General features: G+C 37.5%; 1 protein-coding gene across 4 annotated transcripts; it reads right to left on the bottom strand.

Annotated features, from left to right (window-relative positions):
- On the bottom strand, positions 1-21,740 carry ZBBX (zinc finger B-box domain containing). Of its 4 annotated transcripts, none has more exons than XM_071812734.1 (18): positions 21,656-21,740; positions 20,957-21,125; positions 18,745-18,838; positions 16,522-16,570; positions 16,276-16,385; positions 12,071-12,241; positions 11,730-11,904; positions 10,967-11,090; positions 10,372-10,496; positions 10,128-10,231; positions 9,729-9,835; positions 8,827-8,858; positions 7,274-7,515; positions 6,431-6,590; positions 5,754-5,906; positions 4,579-4,812; positions 2,914-3,049; positions 1-2,011 (listed from the first exon to the last, which is right to left on the bottom strand). In XM_071812734.1, exons 2-18 carry the CDS (start codon positions 21,094-21,096, stop codon positions 1,936-1,938), a joined length of 2,232 nt encoding a protein of 743 aa, XP_071668835.1. In that variant the 5' UTR covers positions 21,097-21,125; positions 21,656-21,740; the 3' UTR covers positions 1-1,935. The 4 variants fall into 4 exon arrangements, with proteins under 4 accessions (XP_071668835.1, XP_065700984.1, XP_071668834.1 ...); XM_065844912.2 differs by having other exon boundaries at positions 20,957-21,070; positions 21,656-21,739; XM_071812733.1 differs by having other exon boundaries at positions 6,431-6,584; positions 20,957-21,070; positions 21,656-21,739.
- Between the last annotated feature and the right edge of the window lie 359 nt (positions 21,741-22,099).

Here is a 22,099-nt window from a genome sequence, read left to right as displayed (position 1 = left end):
GTACAATGAAGTAAGCTTGTTTCCCAAAGTTTCTTAGAGGTGTTATCGTAAGCATTTTTTCTTTCAAAAAAAAGGGTTGGGAAAGGAAAACTGTTCAAATCAGATGTTGAAAACAGTATGTGATTTTCTAGTTCTGACAAGCACAAACACAAAGGACTAACCTGCCTGTTGAGGGCTCTGGGCACACAGCACAGCAGCACCTGCTTCATGGTTTCTTTAATTCAAAAGGGCTGGGAACAATGTGGAAGCATCAGCCTGTCTGTGCAAGGGAAACGAGAGTAATAGGAATATTGGGGAAAGTAACTCAAAAAGAAAAGGTTACAGTCATGGGAGAAAAGCACTGGCCTGAATCTACAAAGCAGAACACCTGCTTTGTGATTTCATTCCTAGAATTTCAGGCAAAGGACTGCTGTAATAAAACATCAGTATCTAGTAAACTCCATAAAGAAAACTGAAGTGGAAAATATGGCCTCACCTTAAAGACCAGAAATGAAGCGAGAAATAAAATCAATGATCTGTTCAGCCCGATGGCTCTAGATTTTATGAATTAGGATTTTCTTCCTGTAAAAGAAATCGTTGAAAAGATTGCTGTCGCTGTTGTCTAACATTAGTGCATAATTGATGGGGGGACAGACAACAAATGGATACTACAGCAGAGTTCTATGGCATCAGGAAAATATAAATGTTTAATTGTCAGAACCTAAAAAATACATAGGAATGTTTCCACTACAACATTTATGAAGGTCACTTGCCACCTCTGAACACAGAATCACAAGTTTCTCAAGAAGAACACTCAAAGGCATCTTTAAACATTGAAGTCTCTAAAGAAAATTATTTCTTAAAGCTCATTTATATTTGCTAATTAACCATATCAGTGATGGAAACCATGATCTTTATTACAAGGTATCTGACATGAAGTTTCGTAACTCACTGATCACTGTTGCGGTGGTGAAAAATGACTGAAGTAGACACATAACCCTTTCATTAAATTTAAAATTGATAACATGGTTCCAAAGTACATCCAGTGTTGCTCTCCGAATTTCATTTTCTATATACTCCTCATTTAAAGCAATTATGAGAGGTCTGTGGAACAGAGATGGAGGATGTAAAGCAGGATATAAAGTTTTTATTTCACATTTTCTGTGAACAATTACGAGTCTCGTTAGGTGATTTACTCTTAAATAGCTAACAATCATGAGACCAAAGCTTTCAAACCTCCCAACACAATGAGACAGAAATCTTTGTGATTGCCATTTAATACTTGCACCTTTGATCAAAATTATGGGGAAAAAAATGGGAGGAAAAAAAAGCTCTTAAGTTGTCTTTATGAGGAAAAAGTGCCCACCACATTCAAACAGAATGGACAGAAAGAGAAGTTCCCATTGATGCTGAGCGGAGGGAGCCAAGTTTACTGCTGATATATGCTGCCTGCTGAAATTAAGAAGAAAAGAGTATAGCAGAAATAAAACACACTGTGTAAAACGGTTCATTTCTATTCTGCAAGGTGAAAAGTAAAGTATACTATACCTATTAGTCTTTCTACTACTCAGCTCACTATCTCAATTGGGCCATATTGAGACCCCCAATTTAAGAAGACCCCATTAATACCCTCTTGCACATCACCTCTCAGCTGGGCAATGTAAAACTGCATTTGGAGACACAAAACTCAGTGTGAGGGGAAGGAACCTTACGTAGAATAAAAATTTAGAAATAAAAAAATCCTAAATAATAATAGCACAAGACAAGTTTTCTTTTATTCTATTACTACTACATACTAATAAAAAATCCAAAATCAAGGGACTTCAAGAATTTTTATTGACAGTTTTACAAAATAACCCTTCATAAATAACATCTTGAGCAGCACTCAAGACACCTCTTCGACTGCTTCTTGGTTTTGTACGATACATAAAGATTAAAATTGCGTTCTTTGCGTGCTCATTGTAATGCAAGAACCTGTTGCTTATCCTCCAGAATGTCTTCCTCATCCTCCATTTGGTTTTCATTCCAATCCCTTAAAAGAAACACACCACAGTGATTTTCAGCAGCTCGAATTCCTCAAGCTACTCCACTTTAAGCTTTAGTGACATACATTCACATACACAAAGCTAGAAGGCATGAAAACAGTTTTTATTGTATATTTTGCAAGTATATATACATTACAAGCTACTATATTTATTTTTCCCCTCATTTTCTGTCACATACGCTTTCACCTCTTAAATAAGTAAGAAGTAAATCACGTTGTCGCTATTGTGCCTTATAGAGAAATCCCATATCCTAGAACAGATAAGGCAGGAAAGTGGGTTTCATTTCTACTATCTGCACTGTTTGCAAATATTGTTTGCTTTTCTACTCACCTGAAATTTCAATATTAAATTCAAAATGAAAAATAACCAAGCACGCATCTCTGAATCAGCTCTATTCACATAGCATGTAATTAACCTCACAGTGCCTCACTGACCCCAACTAGTTACGAGATGATAGTAAGAAACCAATGACAGACAGAACTTTGGGCAATCTCCTTGTTTTCAAGGCAATCTAACAGGTGTATCATAGACTATGGCCAGTTAAATGCTATTGCCTCACCTGCTCACAACTCTCTTTTAAAATGTACTAAAACCAAAGAACTTAGATGATGTCTACTAGACATTGCTGTATACTAACAAAAGCTAATGCATTAAAAAAACATAAGCCCAAAATTTGTAGCTTGGAGTCTCAGCAACAAAATATATCACTGTTTAAGGCCACTGGTTTAGAACACCAAGATACAAAATAGGTCATTGTGCTGACGTTTGTCATCGGCATGTTGAGTACAATCAGAAAGTCAAGACTGGTTTTATCTCAGTTCTGGAAAGATGTTTGGCATATTGAGCACCTTACAATATCATAAAAAGATACTCAGCAAGTTCAGCTTACCTGAGAGCACCAAGTCTGCTGTGGTCTTTTAGCTCAAGTTTTTTATGGAAATCTGTAGTATTTCTACCTATCTTCTCTGAGTGTCTGCTGGCAGAGGTTACATCTTCAGAAGTTAAGCTGTAATGCTTTTCATGAGCTGAAATATTTTAGGCCGTATCAAAAACAAATATAAACAAGAAAACACTTTATCTACACTAAATTTTAAAGAATTTCACAGTATCTACAAAAACTTGCCATTAAAAGTCTCAAAACAACTCTAGCTGATGAAGGATGACACCATGAGCCCTCAAATAAATTATGATTTTTTTATAATATGGTTCCTGTATCATTAGAAACAAACTCTCTCAACTACTTCTCAGATGTTCATGCCAGTACAATATGAAACCTTATATATAGGGCCCACTAATACCTATGCAACCTCAAAACACAGTAGCAAATGTAGACCTCGAGTAGCTGAGTACTGGTAGTATGTATTTAAAATGGAGTACTAGGATATATCCCACATCCACCAATACAAAAGATGATCAGCTGGGCTCACAGTCTTTGCTTCTTACACAACACATGTAAAAGTACATCACTAGTTTCCCAGCTAGCCATAAGTGTCTGCTGTGAACTTATGAATAAGTGAAAAGCATTCTAAGAAAGTGGAAAGAAAGGGAGAGAAAAAATGGGATGGTTAGACAGTAATTGCCCTCCCTGTTCTCCTCTGGTCATGTTCAGCATGGACGAAACTCCTCCAAAAAGCACATGTTCTGATGAGTACATATCAAAAAAGGAAAGATAGTTGTCCTGAAACGTGGTATTTGGAAGCCTCAGAAGAGCTATGTGAAAAAGCACAGCAAAACCTAAGGTAAAAACATCTTAAAAGACTGAACACTCTGGAATCTAGACTACTTTTATTTACTGAAGATGCATCATAGCCAGGACCTGCCAATATTAAAGCACCACAGCAACTCAGAAGGGAGGCACCATGTTACAGCCTAAGAGATGCAGCTCACCAGGGCTGATCGTGCACAGTATGTCTTATACACCTGACCTGTCTCCTCACTAAGATGGAACAGGAGCATCTCAATATCTTTTTCTTCCTGGATTCAAAGAATGAAACTAGAACTCCCTCATTCTGTTCAACCATAAACAACTGACCTTGCCCATCTGCCACCTCTCTCACCTTTGAAAAACAAGGAGAGGGGTTAAAAGAAATAAAGAGGAAGAGGCATTGCGTCAAACCCAAAATGATAGGTAATATCAAGTCCTAATAGTGACAGTTCTTGTCAGGATAGATTTATACAATTTCCTGTTCATCTCTTCCCCTTCTTGCTATCCTTGCGTCAAATTACTTCTTAACACCACCTGGGGTGTTCATTATTAAGTAACCAAGGAAAGGATACCTATTTAAAAGACAGTTATGATCTGAAATAATACCTAGCACATCCTGAAGAATTTTGCAAAAAATGCAGGGAATAAACAACTTTAAAAAGTTGCATGGAACAGTTTGCTTCTACTACAATAAATCACTGTTCAACCACAATACACATCTTCAAATGGTTTAGTACATTTTTGCATCAAAATCAGATCTGAGAAGGCAAATGAAACAAGTACTTGCTTTGTTGCGTTACTTGTAAGCATGAGGAAAAATTTTAAAACCACAAAAGCATTGCCACTTGCCTGTACAACTTTGTAATTCTTTTTCCAGAGCAAGTAGGGCTTCTTGTTCAGCAGCACATTCCCAAAGATACTCAACCTGTTTGGTTACATCAAGGTGCTTGTGTTTTGGTATCTCTGTATCAGCTCTAAACGCATGCAGGGGTGAACTCCTGGGTCTTGGCTGTGTGTCTGTTGGGTAATTTCCGGTCAGTTTACGGTGTAGCGTATTTGTTGACAGTGGTCTAGAATCATTCTCTGAAATAAGAGAAAAGGTCACAACTGCTAGTAATTCAAGATTTCACAAGTAAAGAGAACTTTATCTCAGCTCATTAATTATATTTACTGTAGTTAAAATTATTAGTTGGTCTTAATAGATTATTAATCTTGCTTAAGACTGTGAATTCATAAATGTTAAAGAGTTCAGAGTTATACTGGGAAGTAGCATCTCACACTCCAGAGGTATCTCTCAGAAAAAATATATATTTGATTTAAATATTATGTACAACGGCACATATTTTGCAAGACAGTAGCAACTGAGAACACTTATAGAAAGCTCAAAACTTTGGTTCTATCTTTTTTTAATTTAAGGCAACACAAATAAAACATAGAGACTTGCAAATATTTTTATGGGATTCAAAATTGACAGTTTCAATTTCCGCACGTAGTGGTTTTAAAATTAAAATGCCAAGCTGGTTGCTTAAGATGAGAGAAATCACGTAAGCTACATTGCTTGAGATGGAGACAGCTGAAATTGAGAAGAGTAACGAAGAAGTGCAGAAGCAGGTTATGGTTACTTGTTTCCTTGTTTCTTAGAGTTCATGTGATAAGACAGTAGCATGGAGAAATGTTTTAGTAGATCAAAACCACATTGTACTAGATGCTGCAAAACACACAATAATACATAATCTTGTTCTAGAAAGTTCATTATCTACATATTCAAGCTAAAGGGGAGTAATGGGGTAGAAGGCGGGGTAGAAACTAAGAACAATAAAAAGAATTATTAGTGAGAGCTGGAAACAGAACATTTTTAACTCGAAAGCACATTCTCATGAAAACAATGCTATGTATATAAGCCATTATTCCCAAAATACAAATAAATAGATGCAGATGTAAAAATGACTTAAATTCAAGACAATCATCACAGACAGAGCTACTTTTTACAGTTTCTCAAAACTCAAAGCTGTTTGTGTCTTTACCTGGGTATGACCTCCACGATTCCATCAGGGGAGAAATCCTTCCCAAACCACGTGAAGGTTGGTTCAATTGACTCTCTAAGACGTCTTGAACTACAGAGCCATCGGCATATTCACTTAAGCTCCTTTCAGGGACCCACTTTCTATCTCCTGAAACTAAAAAGTATTAAAGAAAATTATTTACAGGTTTTGTGTTAACATGCATTTACTGTTACTATATTTGCTGTGTGTGATTTAAAGAAGTCATGCAACAAATTTTCTACAGACAATGTAGGAAAAATATCATATAATACACTAACAAGCTTGCATTTGAGTGATACACTCAAATTAATATTCACATTCCCCACTCATTTCACGTGCTGTTTCATATACAGCATTAAAAGCACGTTTTGGTGATGTATATTACGCACAAAGAAAAGCGGAAATTCCTGCTGGAACCAAATTCTCAGGGGATATAAAGCAGCATGTAAATCTATAGCATTATACTGATGTAATTTACCTCAAAGTAGTAAGCTTATTTTTTTATCCTTCCACAGCACCAGTTGTGTGTGTTGGCATGATTGTTACCCCAAAGCGAGTTCTAAAAGTAAGCTAGATCCATTTAGAGGAAGAGAAGGATGTCTTACAGCAACAGTGATAAATACGTATATTGTTTGAGGATTCTATTCATATGCCATTACCTGAAAATGGGATAGTACTGTCCATAGGGCCAGAGTCAGCACAGTGTGAAGAACGCGCTTCAGGTATTGCTTGTTTAGGATTTGCACCTACAATAAAGAAACCTTCAAGTCCCAAATACTGTGTAGAAACAGCTTTCTGTCTTTTGGCTACATCCTGTAACTTGAATAAGACAACTGTATTAGAAACAGGAAACTTCATAAGTTGCCCTTGCAAGTTTATATTGATCAAATGCTTATTTCATAAGCTTGGAATGACTCTGATAGCCTGCTGTAATAGCTGTTCATAAGGATGATCATCCATCCTCCATCCTCCTGACACTCCTCCTTTATATATTCGTATACATTAATGAGGTCATCCCTCAGTCTCCTCTTCTTCAAGCTCAAGAGCCCCAGCTCCCTCAGCCTTTCCTCACACGGGAGATGCTCCACTCCCTTCAGCATCTTGGTGGCTGTGCTGGACTCTATGCAGCAGTTCCCTGTCCTTCTGGAGCTGAGGGGCCACAACTGGACACAAGAATCCAGGTGTGGTCTCCCCAGGGCAGAGTAGAGGGGCAGGAGAACCTCTCTGACCTACTGACCACCCCCTTCTCATCCACCCCAGGTACCACTGGCCTTCCTGGCCACAAGGGCCCAGTGCTGGCTCATGGTCACCCTGCTGTCCCCAGGACCCCCAGGTCCCTTTCCCCTACAGAAGAATGGGGAAAAGTGGTGGAATATTTCATGGTAACCATACAACTACCATGATCTCTCAGCTGAACAAAGCAGGTTGCCTCATGCTAAACTGGGAAAGCAGATTAAGCAACACAGTTCATCTATTTAGCAATCAAAGATATAATATTTTACCACTGTAGACTTTGTAATTCCAGGCAAACTCCGGCTGTTGGAGACACTGTCCGGTTTTGGTGAACCTTTGTGGTTTTTCTGCAGTTTTGTCTCAATAAGAGATTTGCTGGTCATTAGTTCAGAAGTGTTAGAGATCTTCTCAGGGAGTTTGCAGGAGTTAAGCGATCTTCCCTCAGTCTTTAGTTGAACGCCCTCCTTTTGCACTGTATTTCTTTCAAGATGACTGCAGGCAACCATTTTTTCTACAGCAGTACAGAACAACATGAAAATAGAAACTTTTTTTTAATGGAAATCAATACCAATTATAAGCTGCAAGTCTACCGCATTTTCTTCACAAACTTAAAATACAAAACATCCACTGAAGTTACCCCTACGCCACACAACTACACATAAGAACAGTTAACTTTCATCAGCTTCCTGTCCGATACCCAGAGATGTCAACATACATGGACTAGACTTACCAGGTAGTAGTGCCAGTTCCATACCTCATGTATATGTTTCTGTACATTATTGTCTAGGAAAATGTCAGATCTTGATAATAATCTTAACATGTTTCCAACTACTCCTTCAGGCTAATGTCATTTTATACATTTAGAATGCTATAATCTAACCAGAGCCAGCACAAGAACTGCAATAGTAGCAATTTCATAGAACTTCTTTAAAAGCAGTACAATGGTTTGAAATATATACTACCATGTTGCGAATGATTCTGCGAGCTGTTTTTCTTTGCTTATACAAGACACAGCCATTTTATTTTTTCTCCTGCGCCCAAAGCAGCACATAAATCACACCTCATTAGTCAGGCCTTGTTTGCTTTTTCACATTTCGTGACTTAAATAAGCAGCTTCCTGAACTAAAGACAAAAAGAACAAGTGCAAGGCCCCGAAGTGCTGCAGCAATTTTTTGGTACTTGCAAGAATAAGAAATGAAGTACCCTTCCATTCTAACTTCTTCCTTAATATTTAAGAGTGACAAAATATTTTACATAGTTTTAGGAGACAGACCAAGATCTTTGGGACTGCTTAAGACAGCACAAAATAAAGCTGCCAAACTTTCATGGTGATTTCAATGACATGCAACAGGCACTGCAACACTTAAATTATAATTTTTCATGCAGAAAGGGTAATCATTTATACAATTTCTCAAACGATTTATATAAAAGCATTTCTATACAGAAAAAAAAAGAAAAGGTCATGGGCTGTACATTAGATCTACTACAATAAAGATAAATTAAGAGATTTGTAAGACCACCTCATCTGCTTTATAATTGGCTTGTTTTCAGTACACAACTCATCTTGGGGCAGACACTCCCTAAAATAGGAGCTCACATCCATGAGATTGCTGTCACAGCGGACGCCTATCATTTCAAAATAGCTTGTGCAGACCATTAAATTGTGAACAAGGGACCCGCATAGCTCAAGGAACGGCACATAATTCAATAATATTTAACTATATTTTTCAGGCAATCATCGAAGTTGATCATGACATCCTATACGAGAATGACAAAACTGTACATACTTACATATACTGTACAAATAACTTTCAAAATTTACCTTGAGAAACTTCTTTAGAAGAAACAGGATTTCTGTCAAGAGGAAGAGACAAAAAAATACTGAGTGCCAGTTGTGGACAGTAAATGACAAGATGACTCTCATTATGCCTACAGTTTCTTTTTGCAAACAGCCTTGAGCTGTGTCATTCTGATCTGCAACTGCTGATCCACTTTGAAACAGACGGAGCAAAGAGCAGAAGAACAAAATATAACAAAACAGATCACATATAATCAATTACATCTTAGGAGATCACAAGAATTGCAACTGTATCATTAATTATTAGGACTCTTGGTTTTGCCTGGAATTACAAGACAGAGTATCTGAAAAGTACAAAACACTGACCAGCTACAGAATTCTCTGCATGTTGGTCCGTGCTCCTACTGAGATGAGAAAATACGAAAGAGAAATTCTACCGGGAATACAGGACATAAACATCTAAATAAATGGTTTAACATTGGAGTGAGCAAGCAAACAAAGAAATTTCAATGTGATGTCTCTCTAGTTACAGGCAATTAACACACTTTGGTGGCTCACTGACAAAGTCAGAGACATTAACTTATTATTCACTAACTTTAATGGCAAACGCGTCATATACCCGTTAACTGCTGACCTGTTCTTCGAATGATCTGCAAAAGTTTCAAGCACAAAACCAGCAATCTCAGACAAATTCAAAGGAAGTTAAAGCAGTAACTGTGATGACACTGACATAGTCTATATTTTGCACCAAGGATGAGAAGATATCTTAACCATGCCTTAAAGCAATTTGCAATTTACAATCAAGGATTCTCCCCACTCATAAGGTACGACTGTCTGCAAGTAAAAGCGCCTGTTATTTAGGAATGTAACTAAGTCAGAAGATAGGATTATTCCCCTTCCTCTTCCAAATAATCTCTGCATTTCACCTTCCACACTGCTTTGGTGGTTCAGCTTTTCCTTGTTTATTCATTCCCACACCCCAGGCTTCCATCACCAACAAGTCAGACGATTCTTCCAAGTGGTTCTCATAGGACTAAGTAAAGAACAAAATAAAGAAAAAACATATTCAGCAACAGATTAAAATTCCAAAGAACATCAACTCAAGTAACTAAAAGTGTATAATTTCTGTATAGTAAGGGTTCCTGGACACAACAGGGAAAAAACTACAGGAAAACTTTGGGAAGCTAAATGGAAAGAAAACGCAAAAGCAAAAAAAAACCATACCATTTTTTAAATTAGCAATTACATAGTTGTTGCTACTTTAATGGATCAACTTATAAACAAACAACTTAGGATCCCCATGAAGTCCTTTATTCCATACTTACATCATGAAGGAATTCAATTTTCAAAGAGGACTCTGCATTTTCAGAAATAGTGTCAGCTACTTCCTCTCTAAAAACAGATGTCCAATACCTCTTCACCTCTTCAACTACAAAATAGAGTTAATTTGATGCATTTCATTTTTTCCTGTTCAAGACTAACTTACACAAACACAAAATTTGTATTTATTGTGAAGTAACAAGCAAAAGTATTTAATAGTTAGATTCAATAAACAGAAATCTATTATACCTGTTAAGTCATCGACATCATCATCATCTTCTCCCACTTCTCCAGTCACAGCCTGATGTACACTCAGTGTTTGCAGAGGCCTTGAATCTTTAACACAACTACCAGAAATTTGATCAACAGGCGTTCTAAAAAAGGAAGATAAACCAATCTTAAAAATATCTTTTTTATATATATTTTACAGTCCTTAACAAAAACAAACAAAACCAAACAGCAACCAAAAAACACCACGCAGTATTAACTGCTCTGAAAAGCAGCAACTCTTATTAATTTCATTGACATGACCGTGCCCCTCAGTGACTAAAAATCCAACTCTGTAATGTTTATAGCAGTATCCTGAAGATCATACTTCCTTTTCTCTATAAAACTCCTGTAGCAAACACCCCAAAATCAAGCAGCCAAGTATCATTACCAGTCTGGTAATTACAAGTAATTACAAGTCTGGTTATAATGGTTATTGTATTAAAATAAAGCACTCTATACAGTCACCTTAACTCTTGATGATATATCTAATATTTTTAAAGTTTCGATGGAATTTTTGTTAATGCTATCAAGTAGTTCTGATTTTTTTCATTACTATCAGCAACTTCAACAATACCTTCTGTATTTCTTTAGTAAGAGTTTCTCCATGTAGCTCAGGCTGTCCTCCTTGAATTCAATTTGGAGAGGTTCCTTCTTAACAGGAAGATTGGTCTGTACCGCACAAATTCCCACAGATTCTACTAGAATTATTTAAAATAAATTTACACAGCTATTCAGATTTATAAACTAGCTATTTAACTACATTATTTTAATGAATGTCACATTAGTAGTCTCTGGCTAGATAAGTCTTTGCATAATTCCAAAATCTAAACAGCCAGCAGCATTATATTTATATGACAGAGTCAACAATGGGGGTAAGCAGTAAAACCTCATTTATTCCAGCTTCTCATGTAAAGGGAGATTACCACAGTGATAGGAGTGGAGGTGAGGGGTAAAGAGTCTGTGGAAGGCAAGCAGAAAATGTACTTTGCTAGAACATATGAAATCCTGAGCCATGCACACTTCTCACTGCGACTTTATGCTTTGGCATTACAATTCATAGGCAATTTGATGTGAGAAACAATGTCACAGAAAAGTACAGGGACATAAGCTAAACCATCTGTCCAAGATCACAATTTGTTATAAGGATTGGGATAAAACAATAATCTGTGGGTTATTAAAACAAATTTCAGAGGTTGTTGTTCATTTCTAAAGAAAGAGAAAAATTTCATTTACTATTCTAATAGAACACACACGTTCACTCATCAAAACTCTGCTAGCTCAACAAAACGACTCCCAATGTTTTTAAAATGCAATTAAGATAGAAAAAAAAAACATACCTGATAGGACCTGACCGGTACGCAGTTCTTCTCTGTGATCACAATTACCTTTTCGCCATTGAATCAAAGCATCCTGAAAAGACTTTGCAGATTCCTCCGCAATAAATGTACCACTTAATAATAGTCCTTTGTCCTCATTTTCAAGGCCGGCACAGGTTGATTCTGAGGGCTGTTCCTAAATCGGTTCCACAACATAATTAACACAGCATTTCTGATAACGATCCTCTCCTCAGTTACACGCAATAGCAACAACATTTTTAGTGTCAGCTAAACACAGGACCCTGTTTTCTGGGCTTAGTCTAGTTACCCCAGTAACTAGTTGCCCCCAAACTGTAAATTACCTCAGCACCACCTCCTGACACTGGCAGAGATGAAAACTTGTCTGATGTGACCTGGTGCTTGCTATTTACTTTCTTCTGCTCATGATTAACTTTCGGTTCATTCAGATTTACTTCCTCGATGAAGTCATCAGCAGCTTCCAATTTTCCAACACATGTATCAGCTTCTGCCTGCTAATGAAACATTGTGAAACCATTCATTTATTATAAATATACTCAAACATTCCACCGAACAGCATATTAAAAGCAGGAAGGTAACCACATATCCGAGAGTGATGGTGACATAAGCATCTAATAATTTCAATAATCAACAGTGCAAATGTGAGAGCAAAAAATCAATAACTTGAATATTCCATTAGGTGCTACACAGGACAGATTAAGTGATGTGTTTTACGCAGCACATCTCATTCGGACAAATTTATGAGCTATGTACATTGTTAATGAAGTTCCGCTTAGTGAGGCTGTTCAGTAGCAGAAGCACAACTGTAGAGGTCAATAAGAGGAAAAGGTTTGTTTGAGGAACTAACTGGAATACTCATTCACACACAAAAAATAGTCCAGGACAGTCCATAATATAAAGAACTAAATGAGTTTGGCTGAAAACAGCTACAGAAGGAGAATAACAGCTTTATTCACACTGGGACTGATTTGCAACCTTCATTAAAACAAAGAAAATTACTGTGAAAATGTAATATGAAGGTTTTGATTGTCAACTCTTGAATGATTATTAAGCAAAACCAAAACTTATTTGATGTTCATTCTTTCCCTTTATTCCCTCCCTACTCACAGAGAAAGGCCAGAATTCAAGATCCTTTGTCTACAGTCCATGATCATCCATAACTGATCGCAATTCTTTTCCCCAACATGTTGTTAACACACATGGACACCACAGAAGCACATATAATACTTAAAGAGGGGAATTTTCCCCTGTGATTTCTTGGGGGGATTAAGACAGCTTAAGGTGGAATTCTCCTGATGCAGATGGAGTGATGATAGACGTCTGTGATTCTCAGTTTAAATCCTCATACTGTTCCAATGAACTGCTGTCTGGCCTTTAGTCCCCACAATAAACGTTCAACAGCTCAATCCAGTTTTCAGTTCCAGGTTTAAAAGGTCTGTTACACTATATTAGAAAAGAAAAAAAATCCTACAGCCTGCATTTAGATGTGTTTGGTGAAATATTTTTCTATCCACACAAAACAGCTCATGGAAAAAAAACTTGTATATCCACTGAATAACTCAGGATAGCACATGATCCCTGAAAGACAATTTATTGCTACTTTTCGTTACTCACAGGATGGTGTATCCTTCTGTAAATACCTTAAACTCTCACCTGAAGTTTCTCCATCAAATGATGTAATCTTTCTACTAACATACTATCAGCAAGGATCATTTTGGCAAGGATGTATTTATCAGGGCAATAGCTTTGACAATTTACTGCAGTTCTAAAACAATTATACTTCTGGGAAGAAAGAATGAGGTAATCAAACAAATTTTAGCAGGATAACAGAATGACATATCCAGTGATTTCCATGCATGAGAAGCTTAAGTTTGTTCCAATTAAGCACTACACAATAATTCGAGGAGGAATCTTTACTACCCTAATTATAAAATTATAAAATTTTTATTGTTTCATAACAGATACGCAACATCAAGTCATATGTTAGAAATTGGATATTACTGTGCTGAATAATAAAACTACACAAAAGTCTCCACTGTGCAGTATAATATTTTACTTTCATCACAGTTTATTCCTTTGTGAGTAGAATCCAAGTATGAAAGAATCAGGAACACCCAAAGTGGCACCTGAGAGAACAGACATAATTACAAGTAGGAATACAGAGTTCCAAGATGCCGTATATTTCAACTACAATTAACACGGACTGTTAAATTTACTCACAAAGGTATATAATTGTGCTTCATGAATGAACAAACACCTCTGGCCATTCTTAGTATTTACAATTTTTATTTTCAAATGCTCAACGTTTAACGATTTGGAAAAGTCTCAAACAAAATACCAATATTTCAAAGAACCTGTGTAAAGATCTCCTGACCCATCAATTTGTTACATATTTCCAACCAAGTAACACTACAATTGTTCCAATTCAATCCAATTTTCCATGAGGAGTGAATAACTATAAAATCCACCAAGGTACAAGACGGCATGATGATTTTTTCCAATAAGTATTGCAGTAAAACAGTTATGCTATTTGCTTCTATTAAAACTCTTTTTTTTTAGCTGAAAAACTTTCTATCGAATAAGAAAGTCACATATGCAGTGTGAAAGTAATCCCTTTGTAATGTAAGCAGTGTTAACATGATGCTTTGCCATCCACCAGTGTTATCCTGATCTTCCAAGTGCTGTTCATGACCTGGGAGGACCACGTGAGTAACAGCTGAGAGAACTGGGCTGGTTCAGCATTGAGAAAAGGAGGCTTACGGGAGATCTCAGCACCATATTCCAGTATTTAAAGGGTGTCTATAAAGCAGATGGCAACTCACTTTTTACAAGGGATCCTATGGAAAAGATGAGGGGCGATGGGTACAAGTTGCTCCTGGGGAGATTCCGATTGGACACAAGAGGGAAATTTTTCATGATGAGAACAATCAGCCACTGCAATAATCTCCCCAGGAACTGGTGGTTTCCACAACATCGGACACTTCTAAGATTTAACAGGACAGGGTGCTGGGCCAGCTTGTCTAGACTGGGCTTTTGCCAAGAAACGTCGGACCAGCTGATCCTTGTGGTCCCTTCCACCCTGGGATGCTGCGAGTCCATCCCGCGGGCTCACAGCGCCTCCTGGCGGCGCGCCCCGGCGCAGCAGCCCCCCCCGGATCCCGCCTGTCACCTTCCACACACACCCCCCCCTAAACCCCGAGCGGGGGGACCCCGAACGCTACCAGGGGTGCCCTGCGGCTGCTGCTCGGGCGGTTACACCGACTTCTTAACGTTTTGGCCACGGCAGCTGCGGCAGAACTCGGTACCGGCTCATACACAGAGATTTGCAGCGGATGGCACAAAACAGCCCGTGGGAAGGAAAAACCCCCTTGTGCTGCTGGACCATGCTGACAAGACATCAACGCTCAGGTGAGCGTTAATGGAGCTCTAGTTATATCTGCTAAAAGGCAAAATCTCTTTATTAAATGTAAATCACCTTGTACTTGATAATACCAATTCCCACTCTACCCCAGGCAGCCAGCATCAGCTCAGAAAGCAGTCAGAATTAAGAATGTGCCCTGATGCTTATCAGAGTATTTAAAATTACCAGATATTCACACACCACTCAATTTCATCCTATTTGCCTGCAACCATATATTTTATTTTAATCACATGGTGGTGTTCTTAAGGAAAAGATCAGTCTTCTTCAGTCACATGCTGGGCAAATTAATAATAATACAGCTTAACAAACTCCCCATTAAAGAGCTGATAAAAGTTCTGATAACACAATAATTTAATCTGTTTCCTTGCAATTCAGCACATAAAACTTCCCTTTACCTTATGTGCACTAAGTAGTTATCACAAAGAGAAATCCTAGAATTAAAGTGATATCGCTAATGTATTTTGGGAAACAGACAAGAAAAACTATTATCATCATTTCAATTCTAGAAAGAGAAGATATTTAAGTAAGGTAGGATAAAATTAGTCTCAAATATATAAGTATTTTTCCTCCTTTTAAGTTGTTGCACATATAATAGTTGATATGGTACCTTAAGCTGACCATCTTAAAGAAGTCTTATTTTTCCCAGCAGAAAAACTGCAAAAATAAAGTACTAAAAAACTTCAATTCACCAAAAAACTAAAGCTGCTCAAAGTAGTAATATCGCCATCAGAGGTATCCCTTTTTACGGAAGGGGCAGAGGCAGCTCATACAACAATGTCAATATGCTACGACATACATCTCCATCATACAGAAAAGTTAATGTACAGAAAGCTAACATTACATTTAGACCTGCACCTGTGTTTTAGGCACACACATATGTATTTACATGTATAGGTCTCTTCATGAAGGCACACGGAGGTGAATTCTGGGTCAGAGGGTTTGTCTGTGCAGACCACACATCACTTACAGCCCGGATAAACCCAAGGTAACTCATTTTACAACGTATTACACTATATAATACATGTACATCTAGATACTGCTACAAAGTTACTTTATATACAAATTAGAGTATGCTGCTACAGAGTAATTTTTAAACTATTTACTTACCAGCAGTGTACTCTTAATTTCATGGAGTCCACACGCTGTCTCCTTCACTTTGGGTTTTCCATGAGCTCCAGCATTTGCCATTTCACACCTAAACAATTCTTTCATTGGTTCTGGAAAAGAAGAAAAGACACCCACCCAGTACTCCAGTCTCTGATTTCTTTAATGTTTAACTGAAGCAATCGCCAAGAACCAGAGATTCTGCCAGAAACTCACGAGTTTTTATTTAGTTAACAAATATGTATTTACCTTGAATCTGTTCCTTGAGTATTTGCAACTTCACTTTTCCCGAAGAAATCTATATGGAAGAATATTTACATATGCGTATATAAACACTATGGTACTGGAGTATTAAAAAAAACCCCAAACCACTAAGGTGCTATAATGAATAAAAGCTTAACTTTTATAGAACTAAAATGTTACCATTACTAGGAAAATAGCTAAGCACGTATTTAAAGAAAAAAACTCCACATATGGCTCAGGACAACAGTTATGTCTGTGACCAGTTTCCCTTCCCATTCATGAAACAACATTGTCCCTGTTTGCCCAGCCAGGTATTATTGCTATGTAGTGAGTGTTTCCCATAACCACAGACCTGCAGAACTTACTACAGTGACTTCAGCTCAAATGTCAACCTGTGAAGTCTCCTGCACATACAAGCTGGCATTTCCACTTTGCCTTTTCGAAAATTCCACCCCATGCATCTTCTGCTTCACCATCACAGCTGAAATCTGAAGTCTTTGAAGTAGTAACATCTCTGAGTTACTTGTCTCAGAGAAGGGGAAGGAGAAAGAGGTGGGTTAAAAAACCCCTTTTCACTCTGATCCTCTCTTCTACTTACAGGCAAGTAGGCAATTTTATTGAAATTGGGTGTGTTGGCTAAGACCTTCACACCAAAATGCTGCTGCTGCTTCAAAAGACTTTAAATAGCAGCTGTGACGGCTTAGTCTGAAGTTGGCATTGTCTGTTTTTCCCTTCAGACTTCTGTAAGATTTATTTCAGCCAGTTTCAAGTGGTCTTTCTTAATTAACAGCTCTCATTTCAATATAGCAAACGTGGCATGTCTTCCAGAAAATGAAAAAAAAACACATAAAGCTCTCTTTTTATGTCCCACTCAGTCCAATTTATATGCTTCTACAGACATATCAGTGTCTACCAAAGGAAAGAGAAAGTATCTCTAAGTTGACTTAGTTTGGATTTGGGATCCCCTACAGATTTTTCATACTAATTCATGGAAAAAGAACATTAGCTCTGTTATCACCCTTGGTATTTCAATAGCACTTGTGAACATTATTTGATGACGGATACATCTAATGTGTGCTTCCATATGTATAAATCCACAAGGACAAGAGCCTAAGCTACTAAAATGATGAATTTATTTCACCAGAGAATGAAATATTAAGACTAGGTTATTACAGTTGTAAGTGATAACACTTGCTACAAGGTCCAGTCTTCACCTACTTAAAAAATTAACCAATTTTTACCATTTCCATACATCTGCCTTATCCTTAATATTTTGTTGAGGTTGAGAAAAACCGCCCTAGTCATTTCCAAAAAGGAAATTAAGAGAAAATACCCCATTGTGCACATATCAAAAGGAACACAAATTTTTCAGTGATCTATCAGGAAAGTTCTACATCCCTCCTTTTAGGTCTGAGCAAAGACGTCATAGAACAAAGGTCAACTGATAAACCTAATCCACATTTTAAAACACTCAGAAACATTCAGTCTCAGTCCAAGAGAATGGGCTGAGCCCCATCCTTGTCCAATAGGATGCTTCAAAAACGGGTTTAACCCACACTTGACCAACTAGTGTCAGATCTGAGAGGAGAAATGTAGGACTTTTCCAGCTACTGTGGGCCAAGTAGCAAGTTGGGATTTCAGTCCTAAATCCCTATAAATCCCTAAGAGGGATTATAAGACATGCAGAAGTGGAGGAGGGGAAAAAAATGAGTTCTACTGTGAATGAAGATGCCATTATGCAGTGACTGAGTTAAAAGGAAAAAAACCACAACTTTAACGGTAGTATTTTTTAAGCGGTATGCCTTTCTCATAGCTGTTATCTATGAAGATAAAGAACTTTACTCAAAACTTCATGTGAAGCCTTGTATTTCAGTTTCATGACGGACATTAGACAAGGCCTGATTAATTCTAAAGACAGGCTCCCGATGACTTCCAGCAGTATTGAATTAGACTCTTAGCAAATTACTATTTATTCTACAGATTTAATATTGTATCTATGGCAATTAAAAAACAAACAAATGAATAAACAAAAACAGATCAAAGAGAACTTGATGTTCCTCCAGCTCAAAGTGAAACTTAACGTTAGCATGGTAAAATAAAGTATCAGAAATTTTACTCAGAAGGTGCTTAAGATTTTTAGAGTATACAAAATTCCCATGTTCTGTAGCATAAATGTTCTAAATCTTGTTTCAAAAAGATTTACCTACAAATATACTGATAGATTACTACCTTATTATTGTTTTCTTTGCTTTGTGAAAAAACTCGGGCTTGGATGGTCATCGGTCCTGCCCGTCCAGATTTCCAATGATAAGCACTTGATTTCCTACAAACCGAGAGCAAGAAAGAACATACAAATTATGTATTCTGTAAGCAAGAGCAGCATAAAGGTTTTCCTTCAGGTTTTCAAATCAGAACAGAGCATCAAAAATAAAGTATTTGTCTACAGGATCATCGATTCCACAAAACACAAACAACTCCCTTTCATTGAAACCTGCTTCACATCTACTTTACTAGTAGTAAAACATCAAATGCATAAGAAAGTATCTGTGTTTAGACCGTCAAATCGGTCTAAGTTTTTAACCATAAGAAAAACCTATCAATTCTTTAAGGTAGGTTTTGGAAGAATAAAAATGTAAGAGAAGTACACTTGAGATGAATCTTTATTGTCTTGATGTACTCCAGTTTATTGTAACTACTCCTACATTATACAGTCCTAAAACTACATTCAGGCCTCTGAAGGCAACTGTGAGATGGATGCGGCCCCAGTGAAAATGAGTTTGACACCCCTGCTCTAGACCATTCATTTAGCACAGCTAAAATGTATCATATTTTCATACGCCAGGAACACATACCTACAATTTATGTTTCAGTGAATATCAGGGTAACATATTTTAATAAGCTAGGAAGACATACCTATAATTAATATTTCAGTGAATATCAGTTTAGATATTGACTACTATGACAAACACAGTAGGTAGCAGGAAAGAATTGAAGACTAAGGGAGATTAAACAGTGATTTTCAGCTTTAGCACACTGCATAATACACTATTACATAATATTTATCAAGTATTCAAATGACTGGTCTACAGAAAACAAAACATAGGACAAAACAAACCAAAGCAAACAAAACAAGGGGTGAGGAAAACATGTAGGGGGGAAAAAGGATGATATTCCCACCAGTGGTGCAAATGCCAATGATTACTGTTATTTGAACTCAGTTTAACACCACCGTCAGGGTTTGTAGGTACAAGGCCACGAGAACAATACAAGAACGCCTCCATGAGAACAATACGGGGAAAAAAGTGCTGGAAAAAGGTGCCTCAACAGCTCAAGCAAAAGCTCACAGAATCCCAGAATGTTAGGGATTAGAAGGGACCTGGAAAGCTCACCCAGTGCAATGCCCCCGCCGGAGCAGGAACACCCAGCTGAGGTTCCACAGGAAGGTGTCCAGGCGGGTTTGAATGTCTGCACAGAAGGAGACTCCACAACCTCCCTGGGCAGCCTGGGCCAGGCTCTGCCACCCTCACCATGAACAAGTTTCTACTCAAATTTAAGTGGAACCTTTTGTGTTCCAGTTTGTATCCATTACCCCTTGTCCTATCACTGGTTGTCACCGAGAAGAGCCTGGCTCCATCCTCCTGACACTCACCCTTTAGATATCTAGAAACATTAATGAGCTCACTCCTCAGTCTCCTCTTCTCCAAGTTCAAGAGCCCCAGCTCCCTCAGCCTTTCCTCACCTGGGAGATGCTCCACTCCCTTCAGCATCTTTGTTGCCCTTTGTTGACAGAGCCGCAAGCAGCAGGCCCTCAGCGTCACCAGGACTAAGGTACCAAGGTATCCAAGGCACTTGTCTCTCCAGTGACAAAATTAATCAGGCAGAAGTACAAAGAAATGGTAGCAGATGTTGCAGAGATTTGCGAACATCCAGAGTGAGCCGAGATTGACATGCCCACCCTAGCACTTAGTTCATTACATTATGCTTTCTTTCTAAGCCACCATACAGAAAAAGCTTGAGAAGCTACACGGATGCATGCAAAACAGGATCAAAGCAATATTAGGAACAACATCCTCTTTAGAAATGTCAGAAATCAGACTGAAATAGTGCAAGAAAAACTATTTTCTGTCTCCTGCTTTAAAACTAAGGTGACAAATCCAATCAGACAAGGGGAAAAGGGAAAAGAAGGAATAAATAAGGAAAAGGGATCTCTGCTGCTGAAGGATTTATTGGGTTACTTCTTAAAAAAGAACCAAAATTCCACACAAGAGTTTAAAAGGAAGAAAGTCATAGGGTAGCAAGTTTATCATTGGGAAGAAATATTAGAGAGAAGAGACTCAACACTATTGTGAATTCCAGACTTAGGAGATCCCATCTGTGGCACAAGGAGGTGAGAAAGGAGCCTCTCATTGCATTCCTTTTTTGAAATAGAAATATAACCTACTTTCTCTCTTCTTTTTCTCTGCTCATATTTGACTGTAGTTGCCGCAACTTCTTCTCCATCTCTTTGTTCTCTGTTTCTAACTGCTCCTTCTCCAACTGCAATTCTCTGACAGTTCTGGCAAAGTTAGAGTAGTCAAACATCCATTAGAAATTATATGAAAGACAGGCACCTGAAGAAGTTTAAAGCAGCAGGAAAAAAGGTTGAAAGATTTGTCATTAAAGGCACATCACTCTTCTGTCTCCCAGCAAGACTGAAAACAGTTCTGGAAAATTTAGGGCAGGTCAGAGCAAAGCCCTTGGACCCAAGAATATCTCATTACAGGGGGATACATTGACAGTGCTGTGGCTACTCCAATATAAGCTTCAGAGTGGCCAACATAAAACTGATACAGTTCTGCCCATTTTCAGAAAGGTTTGTTGCTTAATTATATTAAGCTATCCCAGTGAATCCTTTAGTATTGTTTCTTTACAAAATATATGTTAGATATACAGCATTATAGAACCTATAACTTGCTCAGAAAATAGATTAAAGCCTAAGAAAAAGGCTTAAGGATAAAAGTATATGGAAAATACAAGAAAAGAAACTCATCGTGATTCCTCTTGCTCTTACGCAAATAAGTTCTTCTACTTAATGTTGCATTAAAGCTTACTAAAAATGAAGAAAATACATCTCTATCACAATCAGGTTAAATGCACTTACTTTGCTTTTAATCTCACTGAGGTTCCAGTTTTTGAGCCCGGGAGTATTACAAAATCATTAATGTTCATGATTCCACATATAATCTCTTCAAAAAAAAAAAAAAAATAGAATTTCAATGATCTACAGTTAAAAACCTGTTGAAATGAGAATTTGATTGAAATTACAACAGCAAGAACTTGTTACAATTCAAAAATATTAGCATATAGAAAGAAAGAAATGGAGTGCAGAACTTGTTTATATGAACTGCCAATCAAATCCTAGGGCAACTCTAAATTACATTTAGCTGAAATAAAAAATTTTTAGTACATTTAGGATGCCAGGGAAAAGATTTAATTGTTTGTTTCATTTGTGCAATTCCCTAAATTTCAGTGAAAGCAGTCCAATATTAAATAAAACATAGCTTTCTTGAACCAGACCTATAGAAAGCACAAAGGAGGAGAAAAT

This window comes from Patagioenas fasciata, chromosome 9, assembly GCF_037038585.1.
Source record: "Patagioenas fasciata isolate bPatFas1 chromosome 9, bPatFas1.hap1, whole genome shotgun sequence".
NCBI lineage: Eukaryota > Metazoa > Chordata > Aves > Columbiformes > Columbidae > Patagioenas > Patagioenas fasciata.
This window is presented reverse-complemented; position numbering and strand designations above follow the sequence as displayed.

Excerpts from the sequence above, each read along its gene's own strand:
- ZBBX (XM_065844912.2), bottom strand. The coding sequence starts at position 21,723 with ATGAACATTAATGATTTTGTAATACTCCCGGGCTCAAAAACTGGAACC. Across the intron at positions 21,071-21,655 it reads TCAGTGAGATTAAAAGCAAA|AACTGTCAGAGAATTGCAGT; the intron begins GTAAGTGCATTT and ends TAACTTTGCCAG. Across the intron at positions 5,907-6,430 it reads CAGTACTATCCCATTTTCAG|TTTCAGGAGATAGAAAGTGG; the intron begins GTAATGGCATAT and ends AATACTTTTTAG.